Here is a 20,107-nt window from a genome sequence, read left to right on the forward strand (position 1 = left end):
CAGACAGCTGCAAAATGGAAAAAAAAAAAAAAAAAAAAAAAAAGGGTGAAGTTCAAAATACATTTTGACCTATAAAACCTGGTTTTGTAGTCACCTGCCATGTATCTGCCTGGTGGAACCAACACTGCAGTGCCCAGGAGCCATCAGTGCAGGTCGCTCAGGGCAGCTATGTGCCCCCCTGCCCTGCACGGAACAGGGCAGCCTGCCTGCTGCTGAGGTGGGGCTGCTCAAGGTCAGCTGTCTGCAGGCTGACAGGGCATCAAGGTCTGAGACAACCAAACAAACCTCCTCAGTGCCCACACATGTGCATGCACACACACGGCCCCTTCTATTCTCCTTTGCTCAGCAGAGGGTTCAGCCTGCTGGGCAGCAGAGCTGCATTTCCCTTTGCAGACCATCTCTGTGGGATGTCCATTAGCCTTACGTTCAGTTAATCTAAGTCTGTGTAACCAAGACAATAATCCATTTTTCTACTTTTTCATTCCAGATACTTTGCATATTAAACTATAAGCATCTTTTTCATAACTAATTTTAGTTAAGTATTCAGAGACATGCAACACTGCCCTGAGTACTGTCTTTTGTTGTTGTTGTTGCTTATTTTTTTCCTCTTTGAGCAAATAATTGAGAATTCCAGTAACTCTTTCAGGCATTTTCAGCATTAGTAACATTTGATCCATGGTAACAGACCTCTGCAAAATTTCCACATGGTTGTTCCACAGGCAGAATGCCAGGGATGCAGACATACTGAGCACAGCATATATAACCCGAGCACTACATAAACATATCCGTCCCATGATTGCTTTTGTCTTCTAAACTTAAAGTACAGTGCACAAATTCCATGAATTAAAAAACGATACCAACAGTATCTTCATCTCTCAGCTCTGTGTTTGAGATCATCATCTCACTGAAGCTGAATTTCAGCAGTCGTATAGCAGGCTGGTAAAGACAGATTTCACTGCACTCCTACTTAGCAGTGAAAAGCATCCATGTTTGGCACTAGAAAACAGAAAAGACAGCCGAAGTCCTTTGCCAAGGTATGCAGACATTTCAAGTGGCTACCAATATAGCACCACAACACTAACCAAGTTGGAATCACCCTTGTTTTCTTTCCAACCACCACACTATCTTTACCAAGTCCCAAGTGCCTCTCATCTAACATAGTGAATGCAGCTGCCAAGATAAAAGGTCCTTGCCAGAAGTTAAATTTAGTGCCGGATCCATCAGCCCTGCTGACTTAACTTTAAGCAGATATCAACTCCTCTCAGAGGCTCCACAGCATATCGACCCTTTTCTGTAACTTGAGCACACACCACAGTCTCCAGCTCTCCTTCCCTCAGCCTCCTGCAGCATTGCCTGCACACAGGACAACAGACACCTCCTGACGAGGGAACCTGGCAAAGACAGTCCCTTAACCCCAAACTGTGCAGCACGGTGCCAGGCTGCCCAAAGGGGAAGATGGTTCCTTGCTCAGCCAGCTCCTGCAGCCTGCGTAAGGCCTGCAAACTACTGATGCTCAGTTCAGCCAAGGACAAAATTTACACGCTTACAGTAATTTCTCAACACCATGACATTTAAAGGTTGAAGCAATTAAATAACAAATAAGCTATAGTATTCACACAGCAATATAACAGAATTAACAGTGAACAACTACAAATAAAGGCATCACTTTCTTAGATGTGTTTTGAAAGCACATCCCTCTGCACTCGTAACAGGAATAACATCCCCAGCCATCTAATAATGCTTCGTTCTGTAGCAGAAGTGCAAAGCAAATTTTAACAGCATAGCCATGAGCATTCAGTTTTTTTTGACAGGAGGTCACAAATTCTCTAATGATTCTTTTCTTCTGCTTTCCTACATTGCTTCTGTATCTTCCACCCTCTTTATTTCTCTTTTAAATCTATGCACTGGAACGCTTCATTGACTTCAGTTTGAATCTACGATACACAGTGATATGTAGAAATGTACTGCTGGACAAACTAATCCACTCCTACAGTATGCCATTCACTTGCTGGAAAACAGAATTAACTGAAGCTTATCAAGCAGCCCTATAAGCATACAAAACTTCAGTTCTGAAAGTATGTACCTTCAACGTAGAAAGCATTTCTAAAAAGGCAAAATATTTGATTTGCTGAATATTCTACTTGCAATTGTAAATACTGAATTTACAGTACTGCCCTCCTAAGTAATATAATCTCCTTCTCCCTCCAAGAAGGATCAAAATAAAGCATCAGTTCATGCAAAGATCAAATTCATAGCAAGTTTCAGGGAATGAATAGTTCCCTTTGGCTCAGGGTTCTATTGAGGAGGAATGCTGACACGCACAGTGCAAGTCAAAAGTACAGTCTTGATTTATGCTCATGTATACATAAATAACTGCACACCCACAGTCACTTTCGTGGTAGTACTGCAGACTCAGAGTTTTGTCAATACTACAATTACATCACTGAAACAGGCACACATGGAGAATTAAATCAGATGGGACAACCTCCAAGAAAGAAGCACAGGAGAGCTCAGAATGAGAAAGCAAGAAAACAAATACAGAAGAGCAGGTACTAACCAACAAGAGGTCATGCTTGAGCAGCCTCAGGCGCTCTCGAGCATGCATCAAGGTCCATTATGGAAGGAAAAGACTTCACCACCCCCACAGCAGCTATCTATAGGTACTCTGTGCCTCGAGTCTGCAAGCACTCTGGTATGTTTCAAAACAACAGAGAAATCTGTGCCAGCATAAACTCTGCAGTATATATAAACCAGTCTACAGAAATACGAGCAACATATACTGCAAATAGTTAACATCTGCTACACCGGCCTAAAGAATTATCTGTCTCGCCCATTTGCTTTTTGCTTATTTTGCTAAAACCTGCTCATCCATCTTTCCAGAGCTGCACTAGGAAGCTAGCATTTGCAGGTGAAGCAGGGTCAAAGTTATTTAACAGATTGGAAAAAGACAGCTTAACATGCAGGAACACTCCTGTTGGAACATGCTGCACCCAAGCCTCAAACAGCACTGTGTAGTATGCCTACTCAGAAATTATATTCTAAATGAAAGATAAACCTCTTGTAACAAAACTAGCTTCGTTTATAAACATAGGCCACTGCAATGACAGTGACACTACCACCCAGGCAGTCTCCACAATACAGACCTAATGAGATACTTGGCCTACCCAATTTTTACCAAGGATTAACACTTGGTCGCTCAGCAGAGTGCACAGAAGGACCCTGCCCACCTCCATTGAATGGCTGTGGAAATCCCAGCATGTCAAGAGTTCCTGGTAGAACCACATGAGAAAAATCACTGAAGAAAAACCAAAGGATGACACTCAGCCCCTATCAGAAAACAGAAAATTCGGTGTCAGTGACTGTACACTCCACATTCATCTCATCCACATCTTCCAGAAGTCAAGGACAGGATGTAGTCTGCTTGGGTTTGTGAAGGCATGTAAAAACTGTACTTCCCAAAAGCTTCACATTGCACAGGTAAAGTAGATCACGGCAGTGGGAACAGAAATAAGTTGTTTTTTGTGGTTGTTGTGGTTTTTTTTGTTTTGTTTTGTTTTTTGTTTGTTTTTATGACAGACTTCCTTTTTCTCCCAAATTTATAATGGTAAAATTACACATGAAGCAACCTTCTTGCAAGTCATTCTGGTATTGAATCAGCTGGAAGAGAGTTACATTGTTTTCTGAGAAATCTGACTCCAGGTACAGTCTAACAACAAGCTGAAACATCAACCTCCGCATATATAAAACAGGCTTTGTGAAGTTGTTGAAGCAGCTGATGCTTGCATTCTGCCTACACATCCACACAGACAGCCCTTAGCAGACAAAGGGCTGGGAATCTATCACGGAAAAAATGACATCAGCACAGAAGGTGAGCTCTCAAGGCAAGGTGGCAGCATCCCTTCATAAACATCCATGAGAAGAAGCCTCTTCTATTTGTCAGAGCTCTGCTAACAAAACTTTCTAGAAAACAGACCCAATGCCAGCAGCTGCACCTATGTCAATCCTTTTCTGCCCTTCTGGGCTGACAGAGCACTGATCTCAGCATTCCTCTGTGCGCCCTTTACTTTCACCTCATGGCCCAGATATCAGTGCACCTTACACAGAACAAACTTGTGATTTTAAGCTTCTGTATTTAGGAAAAAAAAAACAAACAACAAAACAACTCCAAAAACTCTGTGGCAATGTGTGTATATTTAGCCCTTCCACTTTATGACAATGCTTCTACCATCCAACTCCCCAAGAAGACACTCCCAACAGGAGAAAGGTTTCAGCAGCTTTCCAAGCTGGAAAAACCCCCTGCACCTAGCAGAAAACTAGGACCACAGATCTCATCTCTATGGCCACTCCTTTCACATCTGTTCCACACTTGAGACAACAGTCCTTGGCAAAGCCAGCAGAGCCATGTGCTACAGTGCTGCCAATTGCCCTCGTTGCAAATCCGAGTCCCGAGAGTACAGTGAGCCACAAACTGTACGTGCACAGCTGAGAGCTGTAACCGTGGGCCTCTGCTCCAGTTATCTTTGCTCAGGTTGAATTGGGCTAGTAAGAATACTTCAGCAAACAAAATGCTTCATTTTACATCAGCAATCAGGATGGAAGAATAAACCTTCCATTAGCAATCAGCAATGCTGATGTGTACAAAAATAAGATACGCAATTACTTTAATTTCTTCTTTAGCTTGATGCGTTGGGAAATTCCAAACAAGCATTACTCTTTTGTTTTCATCTACTTGGACTTCAATCAGCCCTTGATAACAAAACACATAGCAATAAAGGGTCATAAAAAACCATTAAATAATTTAATCATCTAAATTTACTATCCCCAGACATGTTGCCGCTGCCATGTTTTTTGGCTTCCATTGCATTCTTTTCTGATTGTAACTCCAATATTTGCTATTTCTGTTTACGCTACATTGCAGAAATGATAATTCTTTTTCAGTCTATTTGCAAAGAAAAGCTTGGCTTCAACAACATCTGGTTTACAAAGAATCCACATTTTCACCCAATTTTCCAGCTGGGATAGCTGAAGCAAAAAGAGGTCGGGAAACTCATTTAGTCAAGGTCAGAATCACCATCTGCAATGCCATAAACATACATGCATATATACACACATACACGTACTTACTGTATATAACATCCTTAGCTTCTCTTCATTGTTTTCTCTAAGTACTAAAATACTTTGCTTTCTGTATGTATGCAAGCTGACAGTACAACTATTATTGTATTTGACATTACATACTTGTAGCATAAATTCAATATTATGAATTCCTGTATGCTATCCTATCTTATAGTGGTATCTTAAGCAACTAGGAAAATATTAATTCATCATTTGGGTCCTATGGTTGAAAAGTAAATAATGGCACTTTGGAAGAGAGAAAAGGCATACAAATTTCAAAGAACCGATCAGCATGATTTCATGATCAGCATGATACTTCAGAAAAAAAAAAAAAGAATGCAAGAAAATCCTGCAAGTCACATCTGCATTGGTTTAGTTTGGCAGTGAGAAAGAGACATCCTGCATCCTTTGACATTTCCTTTGTCTTACCCAATCTCTTGCAACACAAAGTAAAACAGTGAATTGTAACACTGCCAACACTTGAGAAGGTGTTTCTCACATTGACACAACTTTCTGTACTTCCAGAGAAGTGATTCACTTTTCAGTTTCCGTTTCTAGTTTCTAAGCTAAGAACTGCCAATCCTAATACATACTGGTAACAAACATGCAATCTTCAGTCCTACCAAAATAAGAAAATAAAAATTCTGGAAAAAAACAGAAGGGGCAGTGGTTGGAATCCCGGAACAAGCATTGTGGTTTGTGAAAGCCTGTGTAATCAAAACTAAATATAGCCCCAACCTCAGCAAAAAGAAATATAATCCACTAAGTTCTGCTCCCCCACTTAGCCCACCTTCACAGCAAGCAGCAGCCAATGGATGTGCAAGGCACAGATGCATGGACAAGCTGCCAGCATCACCTGGCTCACAGGGGGAGGCCCACACACAGCAGCAAACTACAACAACCCAAAACAATCCATCGTCTATGCAGACATTACAGATGCTAAATATTTTGTAGAAAGAAAAGACACAGCTCAAATAGTCGTTCTGTCAAACAAATTTTTTGCTCTCCACTCTCTTTTTCTCCTCCAAACTTGCTCTCCACTAGTTTCAGTTTACGACACTGAATTCTTGGCAGAAGGAACCACAAGTGAGGTTGACCTGTCTGACACCATTCTTGTTTTTCCCAACTTCTACCATGGCCCCTCATAGTCATTTTTCAGGTCCATTCAGGTTCAAACCATGTCTATGCACTCGCAGTCTACCTTTGCTGACCCTCCTCTCTTCTCTGTAATTTTCCAGTTCTGGTCCATGTGTTATGAATAGTGCATGGTATAAAAGCCCTTGCAGGAAGCTGATATAGAACTCCTCTATCCAAGAACAGATTAAAAAAAATTATGACTTTTTGAGTGAGCAAAAAATCAGAACTATATCATTTTTAACACAGCAAAGCTGTTCTCGGCTTTCAGATCTCAGCTGCTGCAAGGCAGGGAGTTGAATCACAACGATTCCTCCTCTTTTGCCTTCTCGGAATGGTTTTCTCTAACAGGATGAACGTCTGCCAGTATTCCTTCTCTTATGTTGTTCTCCACTCCCACGCTTAGCTCTTTGTGTCCAACGTGAAAGTTCTTAGACCTTCACTCTTGCCTAACCACAAAGGACCTCCATTGACCACTGACAACCTCATCTGCATCGAGTTTGCGGGACTTTTTTGTATTTTGGAAATTCTGGAATGTCCAAATACTTCTCTCTTTCCATCAAAATATCTGGAAAAACCCGACTCCATGCACTGCTTGTGCTAGATACAAAAGATTTGGTCAGAAGAATCAGAAGCTAAGAGGTTAACTTCTGACTCCCTACAAATACACAGCACAGCCAGGCATTATAAGTGCCAGAAAAGGATGTGGATGGGAAATAAAGCAGAGTTTGCTGCAGCTCTTCCTCACTTGGTTCCTTGTTCTGCTCGAAACACTGCAGACATGGTCTGGCTCTAGGAGCAAATCCTTTGTGAGAACATTTCCAAGAAATACAGTTGTCTTTTGAACGCATTTTACAAAAAGCAATATTCAGCCCCCAATTCAGATTCTTCCTGCAGGCTCATGTAACTTAAAATTACCCTTGATTTTGTATTGAAAAGGAAAATCGACAAGCACTTTTCACGTGCAAAAGCTTGTGGCTGCTTAAAAATATTATGTATATTCTCGGTACTGGTACAAACTGGGAACTGGTACAAAGATTGATGTTTGGATAAAACAGAGGCCCAATTTCAGGCAATGTTTCTTTTAAGTAACAGTCCTCCTTCATAAACCAATTAAGACCAGATTTGCTACAGAAAGAGCTGTAGGTACACATTTCTGCAGTGCTTACTGATAGAAGGAGCCTCTCAAAAGGAGGAGGGACATCTGGTTCCAGGAATTCATGATTCAGTAACTCATCTCTTTACTGTTATGGTTTCCCCTCTGAAGGATCTGATTTCAGCAGATAATTCGCCACCTGTTGAAAACACCATTGTAGCACCAAAACCATGTTGAAATGCCAAAGGAAAGTTGTCAGTGATGACGCCAAGAAGTTTAACTCCCAGCATGCCAGTTTCATAGCTAACCACTCATTGACCCAGGAACGCCACACACATTTTCCATTTTACGATTTCTTTATAAAAAGAGGAACATGCAAGCAGCAGAGTTAATCTGTTTTACTGCATTAAGTCAGAAATGTGTCCTGCTGAATTTACACATTTAAAACTGAGAAGTGAATTCGGCTGTCTCATCTTCAAGTATCAGTAGTAATAAAAAGAAAACGAGCACAGCAGTTGACAGATGAGAAGTAAGGAAAAACAAACACCAAGACATGAAGTGTGCTATTCAGTTGGTTCTATACACTGCATTCAGAGTGATGCCCTAGGCATAAAGAAGTCAGACAAACATTACAATGGCTATTTTTCATTGAAAACCACACACAGACACTATTACGTTTTAAGCTAACCACAAATTGGCAATAATTATTAACAGACTGCAACTGTAAAAGATATTGCATGCAAATTCTTTCTATTCAGACAGAACATAACATTTTGTTCTGAAGAGGCACCAAATTAACAGGAAGAAAAAGGTACAGTGTGGTTGTTTGTTTTTTTTTAATAATAATTAATTTTTTAATAATGTACTTATTTGTATAGGTTCCTGAGTCTAAAATAAGTGGCCTGCAGAACAAAGGAATCGATGTGCCAAGCTTCCTTCTGACTGATGCGTCCACACGCACAGTTTGCTCAGTGGAGGAGGTGCTGGGCAACCATCTGAGCTGGCTTATGAAGGACCAGATATGGAATAGTGCCCCACAGTGTCAGAACCTTGCCTCCCAGAACATCCTCAAATAGTAAACAGCGACATGCCTTTTGACGCTGAATGCCATTCCTTCCTTCCCATGGCATTCCACTCACTACTTCAGGCCATAAAACTTGGTTATTCCAGGAAGTGATCCAAAACCCAGAAGACAAGGAATGGTTCCTGCGTTTCCTGGGCCCTCTGCTTTCCTTAGGTCCAGACACTGCAATGACACTGTGATCATTTCTGTGTTCCTGAAACAGCAGCACTGCAGCATGCAAGAATTCAGTTAGCAGAGTTAATTTCTCATTTCACACACTGACAAAAGCAGAGCTGCCAGGTAGTGCTAGCTGATAGGATCAAATGTGCTGAAAGGTTGCTTAGCCTTAGAAATGAAATCCTGGGTTTTGCATTTACAGATATTTCTTTGGTTAAGACACCTTAAAATCACCTATGTTTGTCCACTTATCCAAGCTACTGGAGATACTGCAACCTGGAGCTCAATGGCATGCACCCATAGACTGACAGTAGTTGCCTAACAGTCAAAAAGCAGCCATGCCTTTCATTAGAAGCTTGCATGATATGGGAAATGGAATCTAGAAGACAGAATCTCTTGAGAGCCTTTAGAAGTCAGGTGATAACTCTCCTGGGATGTGATGGAAAAGAAGATCACGGAGGCTATCTGCATGAGGCGTTACAGCACATAGAGTAACCCACGCGTCATTTTAAAGCATGGATGTACTTGCAGTGCCTTGCTCAGTTTATCCTTCTGTTGCAGCCTAGGACTATCAGCAGCCACACAGGCTTGAAATGAGATGGTTCAGCAGCTGTTTTGGGGGAAAGGGAGGTGCAGTGGCTCCTGCTGGACTGCACTGCATCACCCCACCTTGCTGCTCAGAAGTTGCTGGAGAGGCTACAGAGCGACAGAAGCTACATGCATTAAAATCAAACAACTCTTACATATAGAAGACTATGAATCATGGAGACACTCAGAGATATCCGCTGCCCTCTCACAAGCAATGAAACTTTGCTTAAGGCGAGCATCTGAATGGCCTGAACTGGAATATGAACTGGAATTCTAATTAAGCTTAGACCAAGGGCATTAAAATTACTGTTGTAAAAAATAAAAATTAAAAAAATCCATGGAAGTGGAAAATATTAAGAATTGTTTGTCAAACGCTATTCAGATTTCCCAACTAACATGGAGGTGAATGGATAGAGTTTATCCAGAAGTCAAAGCTGAAGACTTCTCTCACTTTGGGAGAGAAGTGCCTGGGGAAGGAGGGGTGGGTGGAAGGGAGAGAGAATGAACATCGCTAGAAGGACTAACACTTACTGTAGAGCAAAACCAAAACTCTTGGAAACAACAAGCAAGGAGGGAAAAGGGCTGTCAGTAGGAGAGCAGTTGCTATGTCAACATATTGCAGTAGTTACTTGCCCTCAAAAATCAAATCTTACCCAAGTTCAACAGTACATGCCTAACTCATTTCAGGTAGGGAGCAGCAGCATTTTCTGCTTGGCTTTTCTCTCATCTTCAAGTCATTCCCCCTCGCACACACCCTTTGCCATGACAGCTTTCCCTGCTACGTGCCTGTCCCTCAGCAGGGCCACCCTGCACCAGCCCTGCTCTCTCAGCACAGCTGCTCCCAGGTAGATCAATATCTCCACATTTGTAGCCAAAGGCCTGGAAACAGATGCTGGACAGCTATATGCATTTAGATCCAGATCAGCTGTACTCATGATATTCTGTCTCTACGATTGTGCAGAAATAAAGCCAAGGCAGCTCTCAGTGCCACAGTCATCAGTGGGTTAATGTCACCAGGAGACACGGAGCAAGGATGGACACTGATGCAGCTTCTGGAAGTAGGAGTTTAATCTATTTTTGAATCAACTGCAGCTTACTGCACCCAGCTCACCAAAGCCTGGTCCCAAGACAGCACAGAAAACAAAAGCCCTGCTGCCCCATGCTGCTGCTCACCTTCAGACCTCAGCCCCTCCAACTGCAGATGCTCGCAGGTAGCACCATATAAACCCCTGAGCTATGCTGGCTGTGTGCTTGAAGCACCATGGGGCTATTGCCACGTCCTGCTGGCTTATGAACACATCTCAACTGCTGATGGCCTAAGGCTGTAGAGGTTGGTAGGTTTGTTTTCCCTTTCTTTCTTCTCCTCTTCTCCTCTTTATTCTCTTGGCTTTCATCAAGTCAGCTTCCTACAGGTAACTGTGGGTCTTCGTGCTGCCCCAACCTGCCACATGAGTTGGGACTTGCTCCTGTAACAGAGCTTGATCAGCATGGGATAACACTATTTCTCAGCAGATGCAGCAGCAGGCAGCTTTAGTGCTCCCAGTCCTTCTTTATACATTGTCATCCTAAACCACCCACACAGCCTAGCCAGCAGACAAACAAATGCAACGTTTGCACACAGACCTGATTTGGTATATTCTCATATACACCACCATAAACATTTTAACGTTTCTACAACCAGAGACACCCAATTCCAGAATCCCAGACAAGATCATTGGAATTCTCAACTCTTCCGTTTTCCTTTGTAAAACGAGAATACTTCAACCAAAAAAAAAGAATGGAGGAGCAAAACAGTCAGGGAAACACATAAGGCTGATGTTTGGTACAGCCCATCAGAAGTAGAATCAGGCAGAATGACATACAGCACCCCACAGATAGAACTGTAGCAGATGGAGACATGCATGCACAGATTTGCTTATAAATGTGCTTAACGTGCAAAGCAGTGAGGCTGCTGAAAGCCAAAGGCTGTGGGTTGTTTTTTATTTTTTCCTTTTTCTTTCTTCTCCTCTTTATTTCCTTGGCTTTCATCAAGTCACCTTCCCACAGGTAACCTTCTCTCCCAGGAAGCATTCTGAGCACATATCTCAACTTCATAAAGCCACAAAGCCTTCATGAAGGACTCCCAATGAGTGCTACTGGCAGAGACTTTTCCATATACGTTTAAGTTGTATCCTACCCTTCTCTTTCTGGGAAGCACTGCTTACAAATAAATAAATTGCTTCTTTTACAAAAAGGGAAAAAAATATCCTCTTCTGTAAAAGAATGCTTTCATCACCTGCTTTATTATTTTGAATCCACACACTTCATAGCTGCCATAAGAACACAGTTAACAGATTCATATTTAATCCCACATACTATAATGCTAAACACATCACTGCAACATTAACAAGAGGTGAACAATATTTTATATATGGTTCCTCAAGTCAGAGATCTAATCAGTATTGAAGTCAGATGGAGAAGACTTGCTCAGTGGAAAAAGGCTGGTATTATGCCATCACTTTTTCAATTATTTGGATACTTTAAATGTTACTGCATTGCTCTCAAGAATGAAAACAAATCCCCATTTTGGGCTCGTTCCTGTCTGTACTCAAGAAACTATATCCAGAGCTGTATCTGCTGCTTAAGCTGGTAAAAGCCAGAACCAATTATAGCCCAGGAATACACACACTGCTCTGAAGAAGTGAGGAAGACACCATCCCCATAGCACTGAGCCCCACCAACTGCCACTGGGCTACACCCACTGAAAGGGAGAGTTCGTGGCTATGGACTTTACCAGCAGGCCTGCATAGCACTAGACACAAGAATGAAGTCACAAATACAACAAGAACTATTGCAAAAACACATTTCTGAACTAGAACTGCTTTTTGTGCATCACTCTAGCTACTCCTCTCTTTACTAACGTTATTCAAGTGCAGGTCTTTATTTGTTCCCACTGAGGGCAAATGTCAACATGGAAGTTGATTAAGATCAAATAAAGACAAATACCTTTTTAAATGACAATAACATTATTTCATTTTGAAGCTTCTGACTTGAGTTGGAAGGTAGAATTACTTTAAATATTTCTTTTGAGCCTTCCAGCCTTGAGTGATTTGGCTCTCCAATGACACTCCTCCTTTAAGTCATCAGAGTAAAAGAAGGTCCTTCACCTCACAGAGGTAAACCTAAGACTGACCTCTCCATTTAGGTGCACACCAGCCTAACTCCTATAAAATCAATGAGCTGTGAGTGGAATCTCTAAAGGATTTATAGAGTTGCCATTTATTGGTGGCATACAGCATTAGGTATATGGCACAACTGTCACTATTAAATTGTCAAGAAAGAAAACTCAAAGCCATACTTTCATCTTTTCTATTGCTAGCCTGCAAGACTAACCTTCCATTTACAAAGGGACATGAGAAGGAGCTCTGACAGCAGAGAAGCTAGCCTGCATTTGTGCAACAGGAGAAGTTCTTACGCTTCCACTACTGGAACAAAGAGAGTAAATCTCTGCAGGTTGACTCTCATCAGAAATGAAAAACTGAATACAAAGAGTAATATCGTCACCTTGCTGTTGCTGAATTCAAGCTACATGTCACTTCAAGTTAAAACATCTTGTTTAAAATGCAAAACATTTTACCATGTGTTTGCGTAGCTGGGTACCAAGGGAGGAGGGGATAATTCACGTTTTGCTCTTATCTTCCACACAAATCTCAGCTGCCAACGTTCATAATAAATCATGTGAAAAGAAAACAATAAATGACCTACTAAATAAAGCTTGACTTCTTTTCCAGTCACAAGTTCCAAATGCAGAGTGTCACACTAAGTGTTAGTACTCTATTTGCAAACAGTACCACAAAGCCCTAAGCACTGTATTTTATTTCCTCAGGCCCCTTCCTTTCCCCTCCTCCTTCTCTTCCCCCTCTCAGAAACAGTATATACAGTCATTTGCATTCAGTCTGCTTAAGTTTTTAATATCTGAAGCCTCACTACCCCGCAGTCTTATTTTGAAAACCAGCTCTTAAAGACATATTCTAAACAGTACAGAAAATAACAAGGCGGTCTGTTCAGTGTAGAACATATCAATTCAACTTACACATCTAGTTAGCAGCTGTTTGGATACTTATTTTATGTGTCTCCGGTATCTCCCAGGATTCTGTCCAAGATGGCACACCATACTCAATGACAGAGGACTTACAGGTATCTTTATCTTCTTTACAGCTTTTCCCTGCTTTGTGGATCCAGTCAGGATTTAAAACATTATCAACCCATCTTGCCAAGAAGAAACACCAGTTTTCTAAACTAACAAACTGCAAAAGAAAAAAAATGGTGGACAAAGACATCATTCACCCTCTTCAATAAGGACTAGAACTCTAGAAATACCTGCTGTGATGCCTGCAACTTTCAGGCAGTGCTTACTGGGTGGTTGACCAGCAACAGCTGAAATTTGTTTGCTTCTCCTTTTGTCACCCATCGTAGCTGCGGTGCCGCATACTTACTCCAAGTATTTTAGCTTAAACTGCTGTTCTGTTCCTCAGGATTGCTCTCTGTATCAAGGCAACATTTGGATTTTCCTTTTGTTTTACAGGGCATGCAAACTTATGAGAACTTGCAGCAGAGCTGTGGACTTAAAAAATGCCGTTCATAAACAGGACACCATTAATCATCCAAAATTGAAACTACACACTAACACACAGTAGAAGGCACGCACCCATGGCACACCGGCTACTAAGTGACAGGCCATCTCGTCTGAAGCCTGGAAAGGCAGAAGTGCCAACTCCTCATATAATCAGAACATCCCAAGTTGGAAGGGACTCACAAGGACCACCAAGTCCAACTCCTGCCTACAGGGGACCACCAGGAGCCTACAGAGAGCTGGGTGCCTCAGGGCACCTTAGGCACTGCACTCCGGGATCCTCCACCTCTCCGGCCATACTCACTCCCTCAGACCTGCAAACTCAGTAATCTCATTTAAGATCAGCTTAGGTTCTGGCATCTGCACAATGTGAATAATGATGTTTTGAACGAAATACTCTTCTGCTTGCCTACATAATTGTCTCACTGTATTTTCCAGACATAAACTTCCATGATCTACAACAGACCAAAGGGAAAAATGGTTAGGAGTGTAACACATGCTTTATTAAGATGCAATAGCCCCCAGTCCTCTTTATCACGCTGCTCTTTCAAGTCACACATGAATTATAGCGGAAATGGGACCACTTATTCCTACTGCAGAAGCACTCTGAAGCCAGCAGCTCTTCCCTGACACACCTGGCCCAGACAGCACCAGCCCCACAGCCAGCCTGGGCTGCTCATCCTCCCCTTCTCCAGGTGAGCTGGGGGAGGAAAGAAGCCCACACAGACCTCCTGGGAAAGGGTAGAACAAGCACCAGTGCATTAGCAATTGCTGCAGAAGCCCTCATTTCCTTGTGCCATTATTACAACAGGCAGGTGTATCTCTGAGCAAAGGCAACGGGTGGCAGACCCTTGAGTACCCCCAGCCTTGCAGGCTGTGGGGAGTCCCTTCTCACAGTGAGGGCTGGCTGCTCAGAGCCCCCATCCAAGGACTTACACGGGATCTCCTCAGGCTGCAGACAGCCCACATTCAGGTACTGGGGTGTTGCTTCCTGCCAGAACCCCAACCTGCCCTTTTCTTGCAAGGGCTGAAGCAAGTTGCATAGATGATTCATGCTGCAGTTTTTTCCAGACCTTTCTGAACTCACTATTCTTGAGCTTACCACTGGGAGGGAGGCAACTGTTTGTTTAAATGTGGTTGAGATTGCTTATTTCACTACTGAGTTGGGAAATATAACGTTTGTTTTATAGGTACTAGATTTTGAAGCAGAGGACAGTTGAACATCAGCTTCACAGTGATAAAACCTGCTGCCTCCCTCCATGTGATCAGTAGCTACAACCTGGGCACTGGGCAATACCCTCAGCTGATAGTTAAAGCACACTTGGATCAGATTCTAGCTGCTATAGTTGCCATGACGGCAATACTCACCTCCACAGGCAGCAAGGCTCTACCCAAACCACTGCCAGACCTCATGACAGCTATTAAGCTCCCTGATGTTACCGCCACCCACTCAAGTTACTGCCCTGTGTAGTACAGTGAGGTGTCAGAGGATGTAATTCGGACTTCATTATAACATCCTTTACAGAAAAAGAACCAAATCCAAACAATTTCAGAAGCTCAAATAGTACACGATTGCTCTGGTAAGCTGACAAATACTATCTCTGGTATCTTCATAATATTTTCATCATGTGAGAACCAAGCAGCACAAACTCACTGCCATGTCAGACCCCAGCCACTTCAGGGCCTGGTGATGCTCGTTACACCTGTGTTCAGCAAGGAGCAGTAACTGGGGTCAATGTATTCTCCATTGTGAAATAATGACTTGTAATGAGAACCACCTCGTCACTTACTCCTAATGAAGCCATAGCGCTCTTTATATTTCAACCACAAAATAAAAATGAACCCATTCAATCACAAGAGAAAACAACTCCCTAAGACAGCAAGACTCCTTACTGAGTTGAGGGAACTCGCCCAACCAGGAAGGGGTGAGCCTGCAAACATGATCCTGCTGAAAACAGTTTGCAGCAAAGAAATACGGGAGCTTATCTGCAAACAACTTGATGTAAATTCCAGCCACATCCTAGGGGAAAGTAAAGTTTTCTCTGCCTATTTTCTGACTTTGCTTTTGTTTTTAATGATGAGCAGACTTAGCAAATGTTTTCCAAGCAGTCTGTTGTTTGGATTTTCAAGTCTGAGATAAAACACAACCATGGGCTCCAACACTGCTCTTCTTACAAACATCAACAAAATGCATCCACAAATTAACCAGGCACAACCTTTACATACAGCCTATGTGCAGCTCACAGCTTCAGTCTGAGATTAAAGTAACAACTCAGCTGTGCTTAACAGACAGCAAACCCACAGCAAAATGACCCACAGCTGCAAATAGCCTGTCAAGCTTTGTCCAATTGCACAGTTAAAGAAAACAAATCAGATAGCATCTGTAATAATAATTCTGCAAACTCTCTCTGCTGATCAAAGTATACTGTACCATGATGATGAGAGTCCTGGGTCTGCTCATTTCCTCATCACTGTCCAGTGGCAGGATTTCATGTGACAACTCCTCTCGCCGTCGTCGTCTACAAATATGTGGACAGTTCCTCTGTACCACAGAACGAAAGGCTTGAAGCAGAACAATGCTGGCAGCACAACCCATATCTGCATCCTGAAGCCTACAATATAACTTCTATGTTTACGCTATGTTTGAAAAACAGTGGCTCCTTGTCCCTGAAAACAGCCTACAGTGCAGCTGCAGCCAGCTTGCTCTCCAATCGCTTCCTTGAGTTCTGATCATCTGATCACAACCGAATAGCTTGGATGCAGATAGAGGAAAGATTTGATCCACTGAAACTGAAGCACACGCAGTATTATGATCCTTTCCACCCTCTCCCTCCCTCTCACTGCTTCTGAATTCACACGAGAAAATGCACTCCCTCTCTTGTACAGTGAGCCTCCTCCCATCCCACTTTCATGGAACTGAAAGTATTAAAATTCCAAGTTCAAACAAGCCAGCTGTTTGCTGCACACACACCAACAACAACTGGTAAGATCTCTCTGCATACCTTAAAAAAAAAGAGTCATATGTAGCACAATAACAGCAAACATCTGGAAAGTTATCAGCCCTCATTATCAGCATGCTGTCTGTAAAATACTTGGTGTTTTAACGCTGAAAATACTAAAGCTCACTGAGGGATTTGGACTGTAATCTTTTCACTTCTTGCAGTTTCCCGAAGCACAGCAAGCTCATTTGAGTTGTAAATGTAACAAGGGGAAAAAAAAAAATCTGGACTGGCTCATCCAGCTCATGTTAACATAGCCGTGGCTGTGTGAGAGCCAGCAGTGTTCAGCTCCAAAATGCCTTTCAATAGCGTAGCTGTTGTGTGTTCCCACACATGCATTTGTTCTGCAGAGTAATACATTTTTACATCCACACAGGAGGCTTGTGTTGAGGAGGGTCTCTGCTAACAGGGTCTCACAGTGAATGAGCCACCAGCAACCTTCCAGGAGCGCTAAAAGCAAAGTGTGTTTGTGCTCCATCCATGGGGATCCAGGCAGCTGCAGGCAGCAGCAGGAGCAGCCTCTGCTCGACAAGTTGCTCAGAAAGCAGCCAGGGATGCTTAGAAACCACATGACCAACCTGGAAACAGCACAGGCTAATGGTGTGCAGTGTAAGGTAACAGCACGTGAGAGGAAGTTAGCGCTAAATACATATACAGAAATGGATCTCTCCTACACGCTTTGAAAACTAACAATTTCCTATAGGGCTTCCAGAGAAGTGGCTTTTAAGCTCATATGTATAACCTGATTATAAGTGCATCCAAAAATGTATTTGCTGTACATCGAAAGCCTTTGACTCCTAATGAAGGTTTGTCATCAATTTCCATGCAGCCTTATAGTGGTGGTGTTGTGCTCCCTGTAAGTAATGCTCCTTCTTACAACCCTGGGCAGGAGGTGCACTGAAAGCACTCTGTGGAAGTATTTTCTTCTGGGTTTGATTAGAGTTTAATGGCTTAGCAATCTGGCAAAAGACATAATTGTAATTAAAGCATTTGCCAGAAAAAAACCAAATATATTCTTTAAAAGTAATACACTCGTTACCATTATTTCTTGCCTTTCTTTAGAGTTAATGGCTTTGAGTGCATTAGTACAGTTAGCAGCACAACCCACCCAGCTATGGGGCTTGCCTGCCCTCAGACCTGCCCAGCTCAGCCCTCACATGCATACTGACGTGCCCACCTCTACAGGCGTACCTCACAGAGCAGGCTGTGTGGCATGCTAGGTAGTTTGACTCATCTAATGTGATTATATGAGCACAGTGGCACAGCTGCGCAAGTTCTGCACCAAACCAGCAGCCCACCTGCTGCAATTGTTCACACTGCCATCAGTTCCCTACTACTCCAGAACTGAGCCTGACACCTTGGCCACACAGAAGATACACTTGGCAGCAACCTGGGAGAGCTAAATTCCTGCCCTAATTCCAGCAGCATCAATACGGGCTTGGATAACTTCCTGCATAATGTCTGCTGCTGGCTGTTATGGCAACTGCTCTGCTACCTTGGGGCACATCTCACGTCCGCCTGTAAGGCGTCTTTACTCCCCAGTGCTCAGCTGGGAGGGCTGGCAGGGATTTCTATGACACTGGGTTTCCACAGCACAAATGACACGCACATGGGATAGCACCATGGGCCTTGACCCCAAAGCTTTGCATTGCTCTCAGAAAAGAATCCCATTCATTTCAGTTGTCTTTGGTTGAAATTCTTCTCTGACAGTGGTCTAAGTGACTTCCTTACAATTATTTGTGGATTAAGATATTATTAGATACAAGTAGGAATGACATAATCTTGGCACGGCATCTCGTACTAAATTAAAACAAGGCTTAGTCCAAAACCAAGTAAACTACACAAGCCCAAGGCAGCTAAAACTGGCTTTCCAGGCCTCATCAAAACTCATGAGCTGAAAAAACAGCTACAGCACACAGAAAAACAACAACAAACAAAAGCCCACCAGCCTCTGAGGAACTAAAGAAACAAAAAACCCAAACACTTCTGAAGGAAGTCTCACAGAAACATGACCTACCTTTTGAAAGGAAACTTCCCAGCCCATGAAAAATGCCTGGAGCCCGCCTCCCACATAAACTTATTTTTTAGATGTAGGGATCTCATTAACATACATTATGTTTACACACCATTAACGGTGTTAGTTACTCTTACAATGAAACATCAAGCACTGTTTTGTGATAATTAGCACTTTAATCCAGAAGCTAAACTCACTGAAAACCTTTGGGAAGCAAAATCCTCATCCGTGCAAGCAATGCCTCAGTTCCCCATTCTGAAAACTCCGGCAACAACGCTAGTTCAGGAAAACCCCCACTCAAAGCCACCCACTGCCCATCCTCCCTCCACTCTTCACCACCACTCACACTGGCAATGCTCAAGCAGCAGTAACCCCTCTATGACAGCCCACAGAAGAGGCTGGGAAGCAGACCACTAAAGATATCACCATTTGAAAAAGAAATAGTTGAAAGATGCAGAGGCAAGACAGTTCTTTTAACCCAGATGATTTCAGTGACCCAGTCCTTGGCAGCTCCAATGGCCAGGTCTGTGCAGCAGCAAAGCTGTGCAGTGGCAGAAGTGGGTCACACTTGCCATGTCTCATTAAGTCTGTGATAAGAAAGCAGAGTCCAAAGGCATCTGCATTCTTGAGCTAGCAGCTATCCATCATCCAGCCTCAGCTTCCATGTAGAAGCTATGCCAGAGGTACACCGACTTTGGCAAGAGTCCTGCAGCAAGGTATAAACCCCTCACCTTCCAAACTCTGGCTTCTTTCTCTTCTGCAGTGCTCCTGCTCTTCCGCTTCTGCAGGAAGAGAGACTTTCTAAAGATACTATCAAATATTTCCTTAGAGTTCTATTACATACCTCTTTAGCACCCCACATTTGTTTCGTTTCCACATCCTTTAATTTTTTTTTTCCCCTCTTTTTACGTAATTTGAATTTGTGTCATTTGAATGAAAGAAAAGGAGATAGCTTATCAGTACGCTGGCCATCAGATGAGAGCTTTAATTAGAAGACACCTCACGGAGGAGATCCTTCCCAAAGGAAACACTGACTCTCTCCACAGCAAAGAGAGCCCTCTGCCTGTAGCTGATCAGTCATGAAGACGGCATGCATATTTTAGTTATTCAAGTTCTCCAGAAAACAACAGCCCCTCTATGTCTACATGACGTGCATTGAGAAGTTCTGCAGAAGCCTTTGAAGCTTGAAGATCCCTACACAGCAGTGTTAGGTGAACGCCTCCATTGTGCTGATGGCAGTCTGCTCAGGCTGGCTCCCCAGAGCCCTAAGCCATTAAGAACTAAAGACAGCAGAGACTCAGTTACAGAA

General features: G+C 42.8%; 1 protein-coding gene across 2 annotated transcripts in view; it reads right to left on the bottom strand.

Annotated features, from left to right (window-relative positions):
* DOCK10 (dedicator of cytokinesis 10) overlaps nt 1–20,107 on the bottom strand; it is a gene marked incomplete at both ends in the record, with an annotated part of 135,958 nt that overhangs the window by 100,406 nt on the left and 15,445 nt on the right. The window contains one exon of one of the 2 annotated variants that reach the window (XM_079539844.1): nt 16,217–16,381. The exons of the other annotated variant lie outside the window; for it this stretch is intronic. Within the exon in view, the coding sequence (XP_079395970.1) occupies nt 16,217–16,381 (165 nt within the window). Of the gene's footprint in view, nt 1–16,216; nt 16,382–20,107 lie in introns of those variants that run through there. 2 annotated transcript variants of the gene reach the window in all.

This window comes from Tetrao urogallus, assembly GCF_951394365.1.
Source record: "Tetrao urogallus genome assembly, chromosome: 9".
Classification (NCBI taxonomy): Eukaryota; Metazoa; Chordata; class Aves; order Galliformes; family Phasianidae; genus Tetrao; species Tetrao urogallus.